Genomic DNA, 21,747 nt, shown 5'->3' with positions numbered 1-21,747 from the left:
GAACCAACAAATGAAAAAAAAGGGGGAAGGATCCTCCAGTGTTCCTCCCGATGGTCTTCTTTGATGTCTCAGGGTCCTGTAACAGCAGGGTCTCTATGACGTCTTGCTCTCAGCCCAGGGTGCGGGAAAAGAAGAAGAAACAACAAGCTGGGATTACTGCTGGGTTCTATTTCTCTTCTATTATTTGTGCAACCACCACCGGACGTCGTGAAGTGAGGGGGGAATAAAGTGAGAGAACTTCCGCAGTGAAGGATCAAGCAACGCACGTGTGTAGTAATTCCCCATGCCTCCCCACCACCCCAACCAAAACGATCCCCTCAGCGGTACTCGCCTTAGGCCACGACCCGTGTCCAGGGCCGTGGTGTTGGGACCTCCCTCCTTCGGGCTGCCGGGCTCTATCGCGGTGTATAAGATGCTCTTGTTTTGGGTCTTCCGACTCCTTCGTCCTCGTCTTCCGTTCTCGTCTGGTCTCTCTCGCCACTCTCCTTCGTTGCTCTCCTCTTCTTTGTGCTCTCCCTCCGCTCCTTCTCCACGTCCCCTCCTGATAACATCATGTGCTCATCCTCGATTCTCCGTGCTGCCACTAGACCGCTCATCTTTTCCGGCTTGTGCAGTGAGTCACCACCACCCACCAGCCACTTCCTGTCTGCCTCGCCACTGTACTCCTCACAGTGAGGAATCTGTGGTTAGATAAAGCCTCTTCTAGAAAAGGCGCAACTGAATTTACGTAACTTGTTCTTCACACCCTAGCACTAGGACTGCACCAGATCAAGCTTCTACATCGCCGTCAGCCTCATCTTCAAGGACTCCACAGCTAATGTGGGATGAGCTCTCACTGCTGAGTAGATTCAAGACGTCATCTGGAAGCAGACTTTGGAACAGCCTTCAAGCATTGACTCTGTCCACCCTGGATGATAGTAATATCTTGTTTGCCTAAATGCAAGATTCCAATTTATACCCCTGAAGAACATTCTCCAGATGGCTGCCGAACACATCAAGGGAATGGTCAAGTATAATGGGAATGGTCAAGTATAATGAGATCACATCCTTCTTTCTACAACTTCTCTGGCTCCTGTTGTTTCCCCACTTGTGCCATTGACTTAAGACAGTAATGTCCACCACCCTAATAAGACTAAGATTTCAGGTAGCCAATGCCTCGCCTTACCGCCTTACCTTTGACATTGCCACAATAGTGAATAAGAAGTGAAAGCAATTGAAAAATAGAAGACAAGTCTTCTGTTATGCACGTAGGATCTGCATAGTGTAAAATATCCATCTAACACGGTTACTCTTTCACTTCAGAATTGAGCCAAAGAGACACCACGACAAGCAGTTTCACCTTCTACATTCCTAACATCAGACATAGTTTGAAATGCAACTCTTCTACATGTATCCACATAAAGAATCATAAGCACCACCTCCCCCATGTACAGTACTTTGTACCTTTCCAGCTGAGTTTGCAGTGTACAAGTACTCTATCTACATAAATATATGCAAAGACCAATAGGATGTTGTCTGAATGTGTCTGAGGAAATGTGTTTTTATTGCTTCCCTGAATCTCAGAAGCACGAGTTTCATGTGTAGGCAAGTCCTGCCCCCAAAACATTTCCATCTTGCTGGGTGGATGGGTGGATATATAACTTATGTTGTACAATACAATTTTGCTTCTTTTTTTGTATAAACGTTACTCTTTGTATGTTTAGTAGTTAGATCCATTGAAGTTTTGATGTGCAGTTGTATCTATTATAGTGGACACTTAGAATGTATGCTTTTGGTATACTCCTTATGTACATTGGCTAGAATAGTAACTCCTTATATGTTGCTTCATAAATCTGTGCCTTAATGTTGTTTCAGACAAGCATACTCAAATAGTGTATGGCAGAGCCACAGTTTTTGAAGTTTATATTTTTCTTCACCCTACTCATTCTTTACTGTCCCAGCCCATGTCCTAGACCATGTCATCTCCAAGACAGTCATTCCTAGCACATGTTGTGGCATTACTTTCCACTTGTCATATTTTTAGAGCTAGATTGGTGGGTCTTCTAAAAAATAATTTCAACCAATGTGGTCTGTGCCTATATCGATGCAAGCCCTGGGTCCTGTCACCGCCTTATCAAGTGACACAACTGTTTCATGTTCCAGTGCACAATGCACTTATCCACTATGGTTCACTGATCCCAACATGACCAACCTTCTCGAGGACCTGTCCAACCTTGGACTCACCCAGTGAATAGAAGGCTTCACACACTGCCAGACACTTACTGGACCCCCATCTTCAGCAGCATCACAGTATGCAAGCTCATACCCATCACCTGGTCTGACCACATCTTCATCAACTTCAGCATACCCATCCCACACTACTGCAGGAACGGCATCACCAAATCTTCACGACAGGACTAAAACAAGATCTCAAAAGTATCCTGGTCTTTCAAATTCCTACATCACTGACCTCAACACAACAACAACCTCCCTGAATCACTGCAGCACAGACACCCTGGCTTCAGTCAAAGCCAAAAAAGCCATGAGAACCAGACCACAAGCAAGCTAATACACAGAAGAGCTGAGGCTTCCTAAACGCCACTTCAAGCAACTTGATTGCAAATTGATATAAAGTTATGTTATGTTATATGTGGTTTTGTAGCGCGCTCCGATAGTCAAGACTGTCCTGGCGCGGGAGTGAAACTGAAACAGAGTGGGAAGTAGGTATGCTAATCATGAGTTTGAAAGAGGTGAGTTTTGAGCAGTTTTTTAAAATTGGTCAGATTGGGAGCGTGTCTAAGAGCGTCTGGCAGGGCGTTCCACATTTGAGCTCCCTTTACCATGAGGGATTGTCCGCCCAGGCGGACTCTTCTAAATCTGGGGATGATCACCTGCTTTTTGGAGGTGGAGCGCAGCTGACGGGATGGGAGGTAGGGTGTGAACCTTTTGGCTAGGTAAGAGGGGCATGGTCCATTCAGGGCTTTGTAAACGATGACCAAAGTTTTAAAGCGCACTCGTTGAGCCACAGGGAGCCAGTGAAGATCCTTCAGCTGTTTGCGCACGCGGAGTCAAAATATTCACAGACATGAGCACCTAACAGTTCTGCCCTTTGATGGCACCATCGGAAAATCAGAGCCTCCAAACACTCTGCCCTCACTGACCGCATTGAAAGCAGCACAAACAGCACCGAAGTAATCTTTGCCACAGTGAAAGACTTCACCTCTCCGGCAGCAAGCTCCACAGGCGTAACCTACTCTCAAAACCTCTGTACCCAGCTGTCCCTATACTTCAGCAACAAGATCACCAGCATCTCCAAAAACATGGAACCCCAACCAGACTCCTCAAATCACACAGCTTTCTTGCCTATCTCTACCAACACCCAGAGGACCACCCTGATCACCTGGTCCACCATCACCGCTCAAGTAACTGCTGTGACCCTCTGCTCAAAGCCCTGCATTAGCTCGCCATAAAGAAAAGAGCAATTTTTATACTCCTCTGCCTAACGTACAAAACCCTGCCAGGAAATGGACCCAAATACCTGATAGAAACCTCAGCTAAAGGAGTCAACTTCTTCTTTGTCCTCAGCGTATTTGCACATGTAAGTATAGTGGTGGCGCCTTCACATATCTTGCATTGGACCAAGCTCTCCCTCTTTATTAGGGCATGCCCCGAATTCTCAGGTTTTAAAAAACATCTCAAAACCTGGCTGTTCTAACAGCAGCTTCCTGACCTCTCAGTTACCTCAGCGCCGAGATACCCCTCCGGGGGCGAGTCGTTGCACTCCATCAAGTATCCATTAATATAACATAACATAACCATGCAGTCCGTACACTCTGAAGCACACTCAAAACCATGCCCTCACCACATCTTCATTGAAGGGCGCGACCCCATCAGTGAAACCCTCACCCCCACCCTGAATTAATCAGTCATTACAGCCACCTCCTTGACACCACCCAATCTGGATTCACGCCCAACCACAGTACAGAGACCGCCATAATCGCCGCCACGGATGACATCTGAATGATCATGGGCAGAAGCGACACTGCGGCCCTCATTCTAATGAATCTTTCTGCAGCCTTCACCACCATGCCCCATCACATCCTCATCCAAATATTGCTTGAAGCCGGCCTCCATGGTCTCGCACTTTGCTTGATTTTCTCCTTCCTGACAGGCCACACCCAGTCAGTCAGCCTGGCCCCCTTCACCAAGGACACCGTCAATGTCATCTGTAGAGTTCCACAAGTATCCTCACACAGCCCTACTCTGTTCAATGCCTATATGACCCCACTCTCCAGCATCATCAGCACCAACAGAATCAACATCAAACATATTCTATGCTGAGGACACTCAGTTCATAAGTTCCCGTTCCAACAAGACATCAAACCCCAAGAACAATTTATTTGTCTGCATGACCAGAGTCGTTAGATGGATGAAAGCCAATGTTGTGTAGTTCCTAGGTAAGGAATCCATAACTAATATGACAGAGAGTACACAGAATAAACGGTGGGGAAGTTTTCCAATAAGCATTTATTGAACCAGCATCATTCTAGTGTAAAATAGGTGTGCTGAAACAACCATAAGACAGACACAGATATACATGATTATAAGCACCACTAGGGTAAAAGGATGGTAGATTCCTACCATAGTGCTAAAATGAATATATGCACACATATAAGTACATGTTAATATTAATAATAATGCATACTCCTACGATGCAACCCAAACTAGATGTACCTAAGTGTACCTAGCATGCATGTAGGTGTAGAGCTAAGAATCTCTCTAGGCTGAAGCCAACCCCATTACCTGAAGTGAGAGACTGTGGGACCCCATCTTGGTCTCGAGATGGACACCCCGCGAGGGATGTCAGACCACTGCGAGCTGGAGTGTCTGCCTGCAGGAACATCAGCGTTTCACGTCCGTGTGTCAGCATGGAAGTCTTTCTCCTCTGCTTGCCCGGGCATAACTTCCCAACACTGTATGATGTCAAACCCTCTCCCCCTCACCGAATGTTCTCTTTGCTTATAGCGTAAGTTAGGCCTATGGATACTATACCCTTCGGCGATACCCCTGAATCTTGACTGACACCTATTTGTGTCAATAGGGCAGACTAACAATCCCTTCCAATTAGGGTCTATTGAATTAAATGAAATGCAATGTATGGTGTCATCTAGTGTACCCTCATTGTTTTCTGTAGAATTTTGTCATCCCTCCAAGTGTAAAAGCAAGGGGATGCGAGGTGTGTTCAAGTCCTTGATCTTAGCTAACCCAAGGCAGGAAGTCTATTGCACAGTGTCGTTCAGGACAATCATTTGTTGCGGTAAGAGGTATGCTCTAAATAGTGTCTCGGTTCCCTGAACCTGCCATTTTTTAAGTCCCCCACACTGATTTAATGTCTATAGTGTCCTTCCATAAGCTGAAACCCTGTTCAGACAGTTGGTCAATAAAGGATGCAGAATATATCTGTTTTTTGTTAGTGAGCATAATTTTCTTTACAGATTAAGGTGCTAGCATATAACAATGTGAGTGTGGATCTGATGTTTTGAATCCAGACAAATAAGCAAACCTTTGTGAAAACGTTTGTGAACTACCTTTTGGTGGTGTTGGCCAATGTTCCCATTGGTGGTATGCAAAAACATTACATGATGCACTTGTTTTTTGCAAAAAATGATGATCATAGTGTTGATTACAGTACATTGCGTTAAAATCAGAAGAGTCATCCAACATTTCATTTGCTGAAAATGCTGCAGACCGTTCTAAATCAGACAACATATTATTTTTTTTGTGTGTAAAAATCTGTTTTTATTAAGCATTTCAATTTTGTTGATACATGTTCTGTTAATACATTGTTTTGTTGAAAAAATACATTTGGTATATCATATATGTATTGATAAATACAATGTTGGTTACTTCTCAGACAGTTTTGGAGCATAATGCAGTTTACGCATGCATAGTATAACATGATGGCCTTTGCAAGTGTGAGTATGTTACTATCAAGTAGACCAAGTTTGTTATCACATTCCATATGGTGCATGTAGTTCTTTAACAGATCTTTGTAAGTATCAGCGTAACTGTAGTAGAACTGTGGTATTAACGAGAAACAAAGAAGGGGGGGGGGAATATTCAAGCCATTAGCCCAGTCCATGGCACCTTGCCCATCTTCCCTCTGCAGAATTGGTTTATTGCTACTGTGTCTGTCGCCCACCTGCTACCTCCCCACCTCGACATTAGGATATGTGAGCATCTTTAACCATTGTGTGACTATTGTCCATGTGACGCTACGCCAAACTGGGGTGGCATAGTGGGCAAAAGAACAATGGATTTAACCCAGATATTTTGACTGGGGGAGAATGTTTGCATTGTCAGTATTGCGTCCATCATTTGTTTGCTGTAACACTTTTCGCCCTAAGTGGAATGGGTATGCTCAGACGTGGGTCCCTTCCTCACTGTGCCACTGGATTCCTACTAGCCTGGCTGAAGAAGGGTGACATACCCTGAAACCGGTCCCAGGATACTTGTTTCCGGTCCAGAGAGGATCTGGCCTGGCAGTTCGGTCTGGACTGTTCCCATGAGACACAGGGTCAAGACTGATTTGCATATGGCTGGGTCCAAACTGGGGTGGCGTAGTGGGCAAAAGAACAATGGATTTAACCCTTATTTGATTTGGGCTATCAAACCCGGCCAGAGAGGCCAAAAGCAAGATACAGTTCGACACCACTAGGACCTCGTCACGGATCAACACCGATCACTGGTTTAACGCCCTGAAGCGATCCTTGCCCAATCTGGACTTCGGCCCAGAAGAAGACTTCAAACAATGGGAAAACTGGATCACCAAGAAAGCCCCATGCTTTAATGAGCATCTGCTCTCCTTAAAAAATGTATGTAAGAGAGCAGAAAGGGTTTGGAGAAAAGACTTTGACCTAGATAAGAAAAGGAACTACACACCCTCAATCAGATGCAATCATAAATAACTAAAACTGGCCCAGGCTCTATTTTATGAGAAGAAAATCAGCACTTAATTGCCTCAAAGAACTATTTAGAGCGGTAAACAACCTGACCACACCGCAAGAAACTAATGGCCGTCCTACAGCCACTACAGTAAGGTGCAATCAAATAACGTATTTTTTTCAGAAAAAAAGTGTCCCATATCTTTGATCTCTTCCAAAAAAATCCTCAGCCTGTTCTATCTGAGTCTCATATAGTCAGTGTCCAGCTTCTTCCCCTAGTCTTGCACAGTTCCTAGGCTTTGATGAGGAAGCCACTCTCAAGTTGCTCAAATCCATCAAGTCAGGCTCCCCTCTGGACTTTCTACCCCCGCATGCCATCCTCAAGGTGATGGAGGCAGTTCTCCCCCTCTAGTGAAAATCATGACTAAATCACTTGAATCAGGGTCAGTCCCCTGGGTCTGGAAACACGCCATAATAAAACCAATTTAAAAAAAAAAAAACGTCTGCACCCAGACATTCTGAGCAATCTTCGACCCATCTCCCTTCTCCCTCTCCTGGGCAAACTCCTGGAAAGGCGTGTTAACCAAACGCTAACCAAATTCCTGGAAGAGAATGCACTTCTCCACCCCACGCAGATGGGCTTCTGCACCCTTCATAGTACAGAAGCAGCACTCCTGGCTGTCACCAAGGAATTCAAAATCTTATTTAATGGCGGAGTGTCAGCAGCGATTATTCTGCTTGACCTTAGCACGGCGTTCAACACTGTCAACCACGCATTGCTAAAAAACAGACTGAAGGAAATAGGTATCCAGGATAGAGCCTTGGAGTGGCTATACTCCTTCTTAGATGATCGATCGCTCCAAGTTATGGATCAGGACTGCCTCTCTGACACTCTGCCCGTAAAGTCTGGAGTGCCCAGGGCTCCTCCTCGAGCCCGACCTTATTTAATATATATGTAAGGTTACTTGCCAACATTGTACAGGAATTTGACATCCTAGGCATTTCGTTTACAGACGACAACCAGTTGGTCATTGCTCTGCCCCAGGACCACCATCAGGGAGACTCTTTATTAGGCCCCTGCCTAAACAAACTGGCCAATTGGATGTCAAATAGCTTTCTAAAATTGAACTGGCCTCCTTGCATGGGGGACCCTCCAGTTCCTAAACTGTCAATAAAAGATTTAGGTATGTGGCTTGACAGTGCACTCTCAATGAACGTACAGGGAAACAAACTGTCGGGCATATGCTTTGGGCTCCTGAGGATGCTCAGAAAGATACTAGAATTAATCCCAGTGCATCTTAGGAAAATCGTCATACAGTCTTTGATAGTCTCCCATCTGGACTATGGGAACTCCCTATACTTGCCCCCCCCCCCTAGTTTGTGATCAAGAGGCTCCAGACTGTGCAGAATGTGGCGGCCAGGCTCTTGCTCAAACTCCATAGACAAGCGCCAGTGAAAGAATCCTTGAAATTACTCCACTGGCTCCCAATATTGTCAAGAGTAAAATTTAAAGCCCTCTTTATAGCTCACAGGGCAGTAAATAGCAAACACCCATCCAAACTTAAATCCCTGATGTCGGTCTATGCTCCCTCGAGATCTCTAATGTCATCTCACTCACACCTCCTTAGCATCACTAGAATGAACAAATCCAGATGTGGAGGCAGATCTTTCTCCCACTTGGTGCCAAAACTGTGGAATGCTCTCCCGCTGGACCTCAGAGGACAGCAAAACGAACTAATTTTCAGGAAAAAGCTGAAGACCTGGTTATTCCCATCTAGCCATTAAGGGGCCTTTTGTCTTTCATCACAGCTCTTATCGTCAGCGCGGGGAAGCCTACGGGTAGCCATGTGCTATATAAATCACTTTCAAATTCAAATTCAAATGAACCCTAAAAGGAAGGAGAGGAACATGTATCAGTATCCTGAAACCGGTCAGGTTTTTTAATGTTATCACAATTCCTAAGGTTGTACCTCCTTTCCGAGGGCTCCTGTTGAGAAAACCAACCCCTTGATTGTGACCTATTCTCTCTATTCTTTTGCTTTTTATTATCCCATTTCTTCTTCAAGAATCAGGTGCTTGCTTTGTGTTGTCATTTTAAGGACCACTCATCAGTTGTGGTTTTGTTGCTCTAGCTCCCAAATTATCTCTACCTAATTTGACCTATGTGTCCTCGATAATCTTAGGTAATTCATGCTCCTGTTGTAGAGGAATGAAATCCCTCAGGCGTTGACGTATTGCCACTGCTGCTGCCTCCCCTTTTATGTTTGCTAATATTATAGTTGATACCTGGGCAACATTTCCTAACAATTTCATCCCTAAGTTCAGAGCAGGTTCTGCTCCATATTCACTCTGTATTTGTCATAATACAGCTGGTATTACTGCTATGGAAGGGATACCATGAGTTCTGGTATAGATGGCAGCGGAAACTGTACCCCACAGGTACAATCCTCTGTCTGGGAAGTTATCCCCATTGGCAAGCAGATTGTTAGCATTCTGTGTTTTTCTTGAGGGTGGAAACACTGCCTCTAACTGTGTTATTTTCTGAACTATACAGAATGGCATTTGCTCATGCTTAGTGGGCATTTTACCCATAACTGCATTTAGCGTTTGTGAAGTAATTTTAGTTGCAGACCCCTGAATTTGTCCTGATGGTGTAGCCCTTATCAGCTGAAGTGTGAGTGTTCTCATCACAAACTGTGTCTGGTTTCTGTAAAGTTTTATTATTTCTTTGTGCAGTGGAAGTAAGTCTGCTACAGTAATTTTGTCAATGTCTGGGTGCGATGTGTGAGCCGCTAAGACTAGCCAAGTAGCTCCATCTCTGCCTAGCGCTCTGAGCCTTACTTTATCTTTTGTGAATGGGAGGGCGCCTTTAAACCAGTTTATGTGCTCCTGGTAGGTGAGCGGAACTTCAATGTCCTCATATTCCTTTGGTGTTTCATCTTCAGTGTCAAAATGAAATTTATTTGTGCGTGCATCTGCTGGTGATAATTTAACCCATAAATAGAATACCTCAGTTCTGTATGATTTGTGTACCTCAAACACGAATGTTACTGTCCCACCCCTAGCTGTGACTCCATAGTCTGCTAGTTTTAAAGTAAGGGCAGTTCTGACTTTTTCTGAAATGTTTATTTTGCCTTCTTGTTCTCCTTCCTCCACTGGTGCAACAAGATCTTCATCAGCCATTGTTGAAAAAGGTTTCAAGAAAACTTAGATAAGGTTTTATGCACAATAGGAACTATTTGTCCTTCAGGCTTGAATAAAACCATATAGGATCTGCGCGTTTAGACAAGATAAACTGTGGGATTGGTGCCCAGACTGATTCCAGTCACCCCGCCGGGTATGTTCCTCTGTATACCAGATAGCTCACAGTGCCACAGTAAACTCTTCTTGCCAAGGAGAGAATAGTTCCCGGCAACTATCGAATATGACAACCCTGTCCCATCAGTTTTCGTAGAAATAGTACAGTACTTTTTGCTCAGTCCCTTTTGCTCACTTTGTCTCAGAGAAGTGCACAGAATAAACGGTGGAGAAATTTTCCAATAAGCATTTATTGAACCACCGTCATTCTAGTGTAAAATAGTCATGCTGAAACAACCATAAGACAGAAACAGATATAAATGATTATAAGCACCACAAGGGTAAAAGGGTGGTAGATTCCTACCGTAGTGCTAAAACAATGGATATATTCAAGCATATAAATACATGTCAATAATAATAATAATGCGTACTCCTATGATGCAACCCTAACTGAATGTACCTAAGTGTACCTAGCATGTTTGTAGGTTTAGAGCCAAGAATCCCTCTAGGCTGAAGCCAATCCCAATACCTGAAGTGAGAGATTGTGGGACACCGTCTTGGTCTCGAGATGGACACCTCGCGAGGGATGTCAGACCACTGCGAGCTGGAGTGTCTGCATGCAGGAACCTCATCGTCTTGCGTCAGAATGGAAGTCTCTCTCCTCTGCTTGCCCCGGCAAAGATATGGTGTCTATATACCCAAAAGGTACCCTCAAGGGATTTTACCTTTCTGTGTCATGTAGGCCAAGATGATGGAAGGGATGACCCTTATTCATAGTATTATGCAGAAGATGGTAATACTGCTGTGATTCTGAGAATCCTCCTGCATAATTTATGAGGCTACTTTTTGAGGAAAACCACATGACATTTATGCAGTGCTTAACTAGGTAAATGGTCATTGCCAAACCCCGTTATTTAGTGTAATGGTACGGTAAGGTAGGTGAAGGGTTATGGGACTACTCAAGCCTATATTAGGGTACCCTATGAAACATAACACCAATTACCTCCAGCTCAACACAGACAAGACAGAAGTAGCAATCTTTGGCACAGACACCTCACTCTGGGACTCCACCTGGTGGCATGCCATATTCGGACCTACACCCCTCCTGGCAACCCACACAAAGAACCTCAGAATAGTAATCGACAACCAACCCACCATGATTGGCCAAGTGAATGTAGTCTCCTTTCACACATGCAAGATGCTCAAAAAGATCTTCAAATGGCTCTTCTCCAACACTCACAGAACTGTCACCCATGCCCTCATCACCAGCAAGCTGGACTAAGGCAATAAACTTTATATTGGACTCAACGCTCTACTGACCAGAAGACTCCAGGCCATACAAAACTCAGCAACCAGCTTCACTCTGAGCCTCCGACCCTGCACCAACATAAACTTGCACCTCAGAGAGCTCAACTGGCTCCAAATCCACAAATGAGCGCACTTCAAACTCCTCATGCACACATACAAAGCCTTGCACAACATAGGTTCATGTACCTCAACAACTGCATAAACTTGCAGACAACTCGAGTCAGTTGGACTCCTACAGACCCCCACCCCCCTATACGGAGAACCAGATCTGGCCATTGGGCCTTCTCTACCTCGTGTCTAACGCCTGGAATTACCAGCCCCCGCACATCAGAGCCTTCTCCTCAGTTCTTGAACTTTGCAAGAAATTGAAGACACAGCCCTTCATCTAACCTTGACCCTGGCTCAGACCATACAGCTCCTCCTTCAGCACCAGGATACCCTCCTGGGCGAGTTGTGCACTATACAAATACACATAACATAGCATAAATAAGATACGCGTTGTTTTAATACAGTGCGTGTTAATGGGAATTGTAAGCTACATCTAGAATAGGGCTAAATATAATAACTTTGTGTTTTGGATGGTCTCGATCTAGGTACCTCAGTGATAACTGGTCATAGCTCTTATTGCGTCAGGGTAGATTTAGGAGTAGTTCACGTTCCCTAACCTACTATGGTTCATTCACATGCTACCAACTCTTCTAACCCTGTGCTGCCTGAATTCTCAATGTCCAAACCGCAAATATACTGGGTCCCTGCTGTGGTTAAGCAGCTTAAAAATCAAATCAATGCCTTGTGTGTCGCTTTATATTTCCTCTTGCCGCTATATGTCTTTTAAAGCTTTGTGTAAAATGTGTTTCATTCCATCATTATGTATGATATGCTTGCACCTGAAATTAAAGACGCCCCGTGAAGCTGATGATTTTCATATCTGTTCAGTCAATGGTGTCTGTACTATTTTGGTATCAGAGGCAGGTGGATTAGTTCACAGCTTATGCATTGTTTTTACTAATTTGCTTATGCACTCTTGCTGGCTTGTGTTTTGTGTCCGGCGACGCTTTATTATGCAAAAATGTGTTCCTTGTTAATTACTGGATAACAAACCTTTGCTGTTCCGCCTTACACTTTCTTAACTTGGGATATAGTTCACGACTGGATCTCTGACTGCATAAGATCAGGGTTCTCTAGTCTTATGACGCCAGTGGCTGTTGATAACTTTGCTTAAAATATATTGGTGAGCTTACCAGAATCATGTGTCAGCCTTGTGGTAACCCTAGCCTAGAATTACAGAAGCACATAGGTGTCTTATTCTCATAGAGACATAGAGATGACTGACTCAGTTTTACTAAGCATATTAATTCCCTTGCTCTCCTCTCTTTATCCTTTGGGCCGCTCTATAGAAGAAAAACTGAATTTGGACCACAGTGAATGGGATGACATACATGTGATAACAGGAGCTGTGAAGTTGTTCTTTCGGGAACTCCCAGATCCCGTCATTCCTTACAACCTCTTCGATGAGTTTGTGGCAGCGATCAGTAAGCAGGCATTTTAACCATGTTCAATATTCTTGTTTCTCATTTTCTACAGTATGGAATTGACGGTTGATTGCTCTTTTGGGATAGAATATGTGTGATATAAATTGAAGATCATGTTTAAAGGTCTGTAAAAGAGATGCTGCTCGGCTCCAGTTTCGTCTGCTTGGCTGGATTGTTCTGTACATAATTTTAAGGCATCGGGTTTCAGTGCAGTATAATAGTTTTCAAGATCTTTGTATTTGTTTTTCCTTCAGAAACACTTATTTAACTACATTAAAGTTTATTTTCATGTTCAGCATTGTTTGTGCTTTTCTAAGTCGTGTCATTGATTTTCAATGTTATTTTTTTCTTAATTCAGTTTTCTTTCTTTTCCCAATAAAATGAATGTATATTTCTTTTTCTTTTCAGTTAAAAGTGTGACCTTTTCATTTTCAATTTTGCTATCACAATCACAGGAAAATTGAAGGCTACTGGTTAGTGTCTGCAGCCCACGAGCTCTTTCAAAGGGAAACAAAAAACGTATTGAATTGAATTAAATGTAAAATGTATATTGCGCTCGAATACCCAAGGGCGTCTAGTCGCTACAGCGGAGGAATATGTCAAGGTGAAAAATGATTGAGAATTTATAGTGAAAAAAGGCAAGTTTTCAAAGCCTTTCTGAACAATGGTAGTGTTGGCAATTTTTTATGGGTAAAGGAAGTGAATTCCACAATTTGACAGTGTTGAGAAGAAAACTACTACCTCCCCAGCAAACTCTCCTGAATTTAGGCATCTGCAGAAGTTTGCCCTGAGCTGAACGCAATGTTCTGCCTGGGAGATACCACAGCGAGTGCTGTTTCAAATATTCGGGTCCTGTGCCCTGTAGCGCCTTGAACGCTAAACACAAGGCTTTAAATTCAGATCTCTTCTTCACCGGTAACCAGTGTAGTTGTCTTAATCCTTGGGATATCGACTGGAATTTAGGAATATTCAGCAGCATTCTGGCAGCAGAGTTTTGAACCTGCTGCAGTTTGAGCAGGTGCTGTTTCTGGAGGCCTAAGTAAAGGGCATTTACATAGTCAAGTCTGGCCAATGCCAGAGTTGTCATCAGTGTTTTTACTGCGGCTGGTGGGATATAAGGTTTCACCTTCCGAATTAATTTTAAAGTCAGATGTACCTGGGAGGCAACCTTATTAGTTTGATGTTGGAAGGTGAGCCTGTCATCAAAGATGACGCTCACATTTTTAACTTTATGCACTGAGGTGGGAATTGTTCCCATAGTTCGAGGCCACCAGCTCTGGGACCAAAAGGAGGTGTCTGAACCCAACAGGAGACCCTCTGTTTTACTACCATTAAACTTTAGGCAGTTCGCGCTCATCCAGGGATCCACGCGGGCTATGCACTGATTGAAACGGGCCGCCGTTTCTTCCAGATTGCCTGAGATCGATACTACAATCTGGGTATCATCGGCGTAGGACGCCAGTGAGAAACCGAACTGCCTGATGACATCCACTAGGGGGGTGACGTACAGATTACACAAAGTAGGGCTCAGAGTTGAACCCTGCGGCACCCCACAAGGAAGTGAGAATTGTTTTGAACTAGAGTCTCCAATCTGCGCACGTATCCTGTTGTTGAGATAGGATTTAATTAGAGTTAAAGCTAGGTTTGAGACTCCCAACTTCTGGAGCCTATGAATGAGAATATGGTTCACGGTGTCAAAGGTCGCTGTGAGATCCAAAAGGATCAAGACAGCCTTTGCACCGTAGTCCAGCGTGGAGCGAAGCTCCTCTGCTGCCATAACCAAGGCCGTCTCCATTCCATGTCCTTGCCGGAAGCCGTATTGTGAAGAGTCCAGCAGATTTTCCGAGAACACGAAGGCCGTAAGTTGGACATTTATAATTTTTTCCAGAACCTTAGCTGGAAACGGGATCCTTGCTTGAGGTCTGTAGTTGTTGTAATCGTCAGGGTCCAAGCTAGGTTTTTTTAGCAGAGGGAGAATAGAAACATTCTTCCAGGCCTCTGGAAAGATGCTGGACGTAAGGATCTCCTTATAAAGCAGGCTGAGTTGCTCGCTAATCTCATCGGCTGCCAGATTAAATATTTTTGGGGGCAGGGGTCTGATGGAGCCCCTGCTTTCACTAATCTAACAATCTACGAGACCTGGTCTACGTTAGGAGGGGTGAATAACTTCAAACCGTCGCCAGGCTGACAAAGAGGTGAAGAGGAATAATTCACTTGAGGCTCAGTATCATTTCCTGTAAAGGAATCATAGATAGAAAGCACCTTGTCACTAAAAGAGCCTGCAAGTTGATTACAGAAAGCAACACTGCTATTCAGTACTGATGGAGTAGGTAGAGTCACCAATTCCTTTAGGGTAGAAAAGAGTATTTTGCTTGAGTTGCCTGCCTGCTTGATTTTCTCTGAGAAAAAGATACATTTTTTTCTCAAAGATCATCTTTTTGTATTTGCTCAGTGATTGTGTGTAAACCGTTTTCTCGGCTTCCATATAGGTTTTTCTCCAGTGCCTCTCTGAACGTCTGCAGAGTTGCTTCTGGGTGCGCAGTGAATCACAGAACCAAGGTTCTGATTTCGTTAACCGTTTGCTAGTTAAAGTTTTTTCAGGAGCTAGTATACTTACTGCAGTTTTTAACCAATTAGTGAAACTGTTGGTGGCTGTGTTAACTTCGGGCATTAGGATCTGTTTAGAAGCAGCTAGAGTTGATTGCAGCTGTTGTGGACACATTTCCTTCCAGTTCCTCCCTTTAAAAGTCTTAAGGGCAGAATGAGAACGAGTAAGATGGTGGGAAGAGGTAAGTACAAACTGAATGGCCATGTGATCAGACCAATGGATAAGCAAAGTCTCCTGCACTTTCAGTTGTAGATTTGATGTGAATATCCCATCTAGAGTGTGCCCGGCCTCCTGAGTAGGATGCTTGACTAGTTGTTTAATCGAGACACTGGTCATCAACTCTAGAAGCAAAGTTGTGTATTGGTAATTTATATTTTCTAGGTGATAATTAAAATCACCTAGGATAGAAAAGTCCTGAAAGTCGACACTAGAGTTGATTATATGACCTATAGTCTCTAAAAACGTGTTTTTTTGGCCCTGGAGGTCTATACAACAATGTACCGTTGAATATATAGTTTTCGCTCATAGTGATATTAAATGAAAGAAGTTCACAGTCAGGGCCACTTCCTAAAGTGGAGCTTTTTACCAACAGATTATCCTTTAAAATAATCGCTAGTCCCCCTCCTCGTTTATCCTGTCTGTCATTCCTGATTAGAAAATAGCCTTGGGGAATGGCTAAGGAGAGCTCAGGATCAGACTTACTATTCGCCCACGTCTCCGTGACAAATGCCATATCTATAATATAGGCTGCTAACAGCTTTGCAAATTCGGTATTATGTTTAATTAAAGAGCGCGCGTTCCCGAGCAGTCCTTGGAGAGACTTTAATAAAGCTGTTTGCGGATATAAGTCCTGTTGTGTACTTAAACCGCACTTTATTTCCGTCAAAAGAAAATCCATTATAACAACAAGGGGGACAGATAGAGGACAATGTTTACCGGGGTCCAATGTACGTGTCCTAGAAATGGGAATCAAAAGGTTGTACAGAGTTCCCCACAGAAGGGTAAGTTGAGGGAATGACTCTCTCTCTAGAGTGTGTTATGTGATAGGGATTAAGGTAGTCCCTTGACGGAATTAAGGATGCCTCACACAATTCAAAGGTTGGACGACTGTTGCCATCCCACCCGATGATTGTATCGTGTCATCATTGGCCTCCTGCTCCAACGGCAGGCTGACGGTGCAATGCCTGTCGGGTAGCACAGGGTGCTACTCTTTAGTGGAGTTCTTCTATTCCTCAGCCAATAGATGCATGTGTGTGAGGGGCCAAAAGGGGAGTGCAAATGTGAGCGTGAGTGAAAAGTTAAAAAAGGTCAGTAGAGTCCATTAAGAACCTTTAATAATATGGCTCACTGACTCGTTTAAAAGTGGTGAAGGGAGGGGTACCGAGGCACAAAGAGTAAGGTGATTTGGCCTCGTTCAACCCTCGCCTATGGTGCGGTCAACATGTTTCATGCCACTCGGGCAATTCTTCAGGACCTAAATGCTCATCAACTTGCAGGGATTTCCAACCGTTAGCAAAAATTAGATATACAACCTGCAGGGTATCGCAGGATGCAATCCCGCGTGATTTCCCGCCCCTTAGTCCCTGGTAGACGGACCCCACTGACTGTCCTTGTGGGGCCTGAGCTGTAAGGTAGTTACCTTGATTACTAGGCTTGTAAGCACCTACCCCTACCACATCGGCGAGATCGCAGGACAGCCCCTCACACACATGCATCTATTGGCTGAGGAATAGAAGAACTCCACTAAAGAGTAGCACCCTTCTGTGGGGAACTCTGTACAACCTTTTGATTCCCAAAAGAAAATCCATGTCACATGAAGGGCATTTCTTAGATTCTTTCAGATGCTCAAATTGCAGGCAGGAGTCTTTCAACTGGCCATTAGGACTCAACAGAGTGTCTTTAGTGTACTTTAGAATAGGTCCCAATGACCCTGAAGAATGAGCAGGGGGGTGGCCATGGGCCCAGTCCAGGCACGGACGGGCGCAGACATGCACACCGGCGGCGCGCCCGCTGCGCGTCCGTTCCGGCATGCTGCTTAAATAGCAGTAAGTCGGGCGTCTCTAGCATGCATCAGCTGTTCCTGAACCAGAAATGCTGGCAAGTGTGTCCGGTCCCTTAGCCCTCCGCAACAAACGGCACAAGCCACGGCGGAACGGGTCGGGGTGAAAGGTCAGGACAGCTGCCCCAATCACCCAGGCTAACAGGAAGGAAACGAAACAATGTAAGTAAATAAAAAAAGTAGATATAAAAATATGTTAAAAACCGAATGCCAATCTCTATAAGGCTTCTATTGAAATAGCAGCGGAGAAAGGTAGAATCACTTTAAAATTAGCAGCGAAGAAAGCTGGTAACACAGACCTACCACTGATTGCAAATGTTATGTAAGCTATCCTTTCACAAATGCCACTCCATAAAACAGAAATTTGTCCTTCATCCGCACTTTCTTGAAATCATTTTAAGAGCGGATCTAGTTGTTGTTGTTGTTGTTACGCAGCACTGTTCCAGTAAATTTGCAATATATATATATATATTTCCAGTGGGCTCTTGAACCTACAGATTTCTTACCTTGTGAATACTCCACCAGGTGCCATACTAATATTGAGGCCTATCTCAAACCTAGGAAACCTTTCTCCATAGCTCTTCTATGATAGGAGGGGGCCAAGTCTCCATCTGACACTGGAAGTAATGTCCCTGACACGTCACCAACCCCATAAAGAGCCCCCACAGTTGTACCTGACAGTTCCCCGTTGTCCACACCTTTAACAGGATTCTGGAGCTTTCTTCCCTACAGAATTTCTGTCATAAATCTTCCTAAAATTTTACAACTTCAAAAATCATGTCTCCTCCCAAGAGGTGAGGGTTTAAGCCTTGTGGCAAATGTGAGGGGCAAATGTTGATTACCAATCTCCACAAAATATGTCTTTGATGCTTGGACTCTGACCACAACTCCGAATCTTACGAGTCATGCTGGATCATGCACCCAAAGGTCATTTAAGAGAGGGATGCTAATCTCTTATTGGTCAGGCTCAAGGACAGTAGAGGTAGGCACAAATCCAGACCCCACTTGATGTCTCCAGCATTATTGGAGTCAAGATCCTCCTGCCCGAAAACACAAAAATAAGAAGAAGAGGAATGGGAACCACACAGGAGGGGTAAATCACTCCGGCCTCTCTTGGACTCCTCTTTAGAGCCAGAATTGATCGAGGCTCTGGTGCAGCAGGAGCCAGCGCCACCTGCACAACTTGTGAAAACAGCACCAGTAGCTCCACTTCAGCCCAACTCTCGGGTGGGTCTAGTTCCACCTCCACCGTACCCAGACTTCCGAAGCTGATCTAGTGGCTTATTTCGACGCCATTGTTGAGATATTCAGGCCCATGATCGGACTCCGCGAGTCATATGAGGATGTCATATGGGTTTCCATCACTGTGCCTTCCCTTCACAAAATTTGCTTCATGTTTGTCCCAGTTAGTCCAAATGATGTCACTCTTGACAATAAATCCGGCCCTGCCGAGACCCTCCCACCCTGCGGTGCCACCATCAGCAATTCCCCCCACACCATTGCTGATGTCCGGGCTAGCCGCTTTGGTGTCTCAGTGCCTGACTCACAAACTGTGCTTTTGTGGTAACTTGCACTTCTGTAATAAGTCCAGCCCTGGACTACCCATGGGCAACTACTGGTATTGCACACCCTCCCATAGAAAACAATAGAGGTAGGAACTGAAAATAAAACCAATAGGAAATAATGTTAAATTAAATGACATTTTGTAAAGTAATTAAAAATATAAATTAATTTAAAAAACATAAACACGGTTTAGATGTATTATTTAATCATTAAATAATACAAGTGTACCATTTTAATATGTTTTTAGCATTAATTTAGATTAATTATCGTTATTCACTAACTGATCTTTTGTAGTAACTTACTTTTGTAGTATGTCCAGTACTAAACCAGGCCGACCACTGGTACTGCAATACCCTCCCATAGAAAAAATAGATGTAGGGACCTAAAATAAAATCCCATGAGAAATAATGGTAAATTAAATTAAATTATTTAAAATACTTAAAAATATAAGGTTAAAAATATAAAAATTACACAAATATATGATTTAATTATTAAAAATGTTCCATTTGTATTTTACTATTATTATATGAATTATATTTTTAACAATTTTAAATAATTTAATCTAAATTAACATTATTTCCTATAGGGGTTTTATTTTACATCCCTAACTCTCCTTTTTTTCAGAGGGATGTCTTTACAACCCCCTCCAACAATGGTAATGATGGATGCTTCTACTCCAGGGCGGAGGGCTCAGCTAGAGAAGCTGATGATCAGTGGCTTCTGGTCTCCAGAAGAGCAGTTTCCACATCAGGCTGCTCGAACTGAGGGGATTGGACTAGTGTTCAAGGCATTTCTTGTTTCCCTTTGTGATCGGTCAGTCCAGATCTTGACGGAACATATGACTGCAATAAGGTATGTCAGCAAGCAGGGGGAGTAGGGTCTTAGTCTCTCTGTTGAGAAGCTCTGAGTCTTTTGCTGTGGGTGCAAAACCAAGGGATTTGGTTGATGGCGAATCATCTAGTGGGATCGTTGAGCACCAGAGTTGATTACCCGAGTCGGCAAATTCTTGCTAACCACAAATGGCGACTCTACTCAGAGGTTGTGAAGAGCATCTTCGATCAATGGGGCATGTCCATGTGGATCTCTTTTCCACTTGTTCCAGTTCACATTGCCTGAAGTTCAGTGCTTCCCGAACTCCATTGCAAAGAAACTTGTTGACGTGTTGCAGTTGCAATGGAACTGTCCCTCTTCTCTTCTCGTTTCCTCACACACCCATTTATTCCTTCGGTTCTGAGGAAGAGCTGCCTAGCCTGGGCCAAGTTATCTTTGTGGCTCCAGATCGGGTGAGAAAGGTGTAGTACACAGACGTTCTGCACCTCTATCTGATTGTCCCCTGCTTCATTTTTCTCTCAGGGATGCTCTTCTCTCCCAGGTTGAGGGGCAGGTCCCCTGCCTGAATTTCCAGTGTACATCTCTATTTTTTGCAGTTTTGTATAGTGCGAATTTGGCCCAAGCTCAATAGAGCACTTTATATGAGCACCAGATTACACAAGGTTGGATTCATTTTTTTTAAGGCAGTGGGTGATTAAATGATTTACCCAGAATCACCGGGTGGTAAGCTTGAGACCAGAACTTGAACCTGGTTTCCTGTTCCAAAGTCAGCAGCTCTGGTTGTTATGCCACATTTCCTCCCCATGTGTGGCGATTAAACTGGGACAATTGGCTACCTTCCAACTGCCTGATGATGTGGTGGATATGATCTTATCTGCTCGTCGTTCCTCTACAAAATCTTTTTACTCTGGGAGGTGATACAGGTTTAACGCTTGGTGTGCAGGTCACCAGATTGCTCCCTTGAAAACACTGCCGTCTGACATTCTCAAGTTCGCACTTTCCATGACCTAGAAAGGATGTGCGATAGGTATAGTGAAGGGGTATCTGGCAGCCTTGTTCGCATACTTTTGCCTCCTGAATGAACCGTCCCATTTCAAGTCCTTCATTGTTTTACTAGTCGTGAAAGTTCTGACCAGTATGTTTACTTCCACTGCTTTTGTTATGCCATAGTTACATTTGAGCCTCTTTCTTACTTTTTAGGTCTCGGCCTATTCCCATTCCGCAGGAATGGAATAGGACGAGTCTAATGCGGTGAAACCAAGAGTTAAACTAAGCTCTCCCAAAAAGAGGATTTTCACGAGTGCATGTGCTCTCGTGCACGAGCTTGCCCGAGCCTTCTGCCTGCCTCCTGCCTTGAAGGCAATCTGCTTCTCCGCCCCCCTGGTGTTTCTGGCTTTTCTCGCTCGCTAATCAGTTTTTTTCCCCTCCCACCCTTCCTTTGATGTCCGCCGAGCTTGGCCTCTGCCTGTCCCCTAACACGGTCATTGGTGCTACCACCTCTCACAAAGCTGCATTTACAATTCCTGAATCTTTCCTATCTGCGCTTGTTTCAGGTTGTAAACTAACCCATGTTGATACAAGCTCTTGCCTCCGCTTGCAACTAATGTTTTTTGCATATAATATTGC

General features: G+C 44.1%; 1 protein-coding gene across 1 annotated transcript in view; it reads left to right on the top strand.

The window, feature by feature from the left end:
- Positions 1-21,747, top strand: part of ARHGAP9 (Rho GTPase activating protein 9) — a 580,228-nt gene that overhangs the window by 428,017 nt on the left and 130,464 nt on the right. Inside the window, exon 16 of the mRNA XM_086966621.1 lies at positions 12,926-13,060. Within this exon, the coding sequence (XP_086822747.1) occupies positions 12,926-13,060 (135 nt within the window). The remainder of the gene's footprint in view (positions 1-12,925; positions 13,061-21,747) is intronic.

The sequence above is a fragment of the Lissotriton vulgaris genome, chromosome 1_1 (assembly GCF_964263255.1).
Source record: "Lissotriton vulgaris chromosome 1_1, aLisVul1.2, whole genome shotgun sequence".
Classification (NCBI taxonomy): Eukaryota; Metazoa; Chordata; class Amphibia; order Caudata; family Salamandridae; genus Lissotriton; species Lissotriton vulgaris.
The sequence above is the reverse complement of the archived record's forward strand: the minus strand, read 5'-3'. Positions and strand labels throughout refer to the sequence as shown.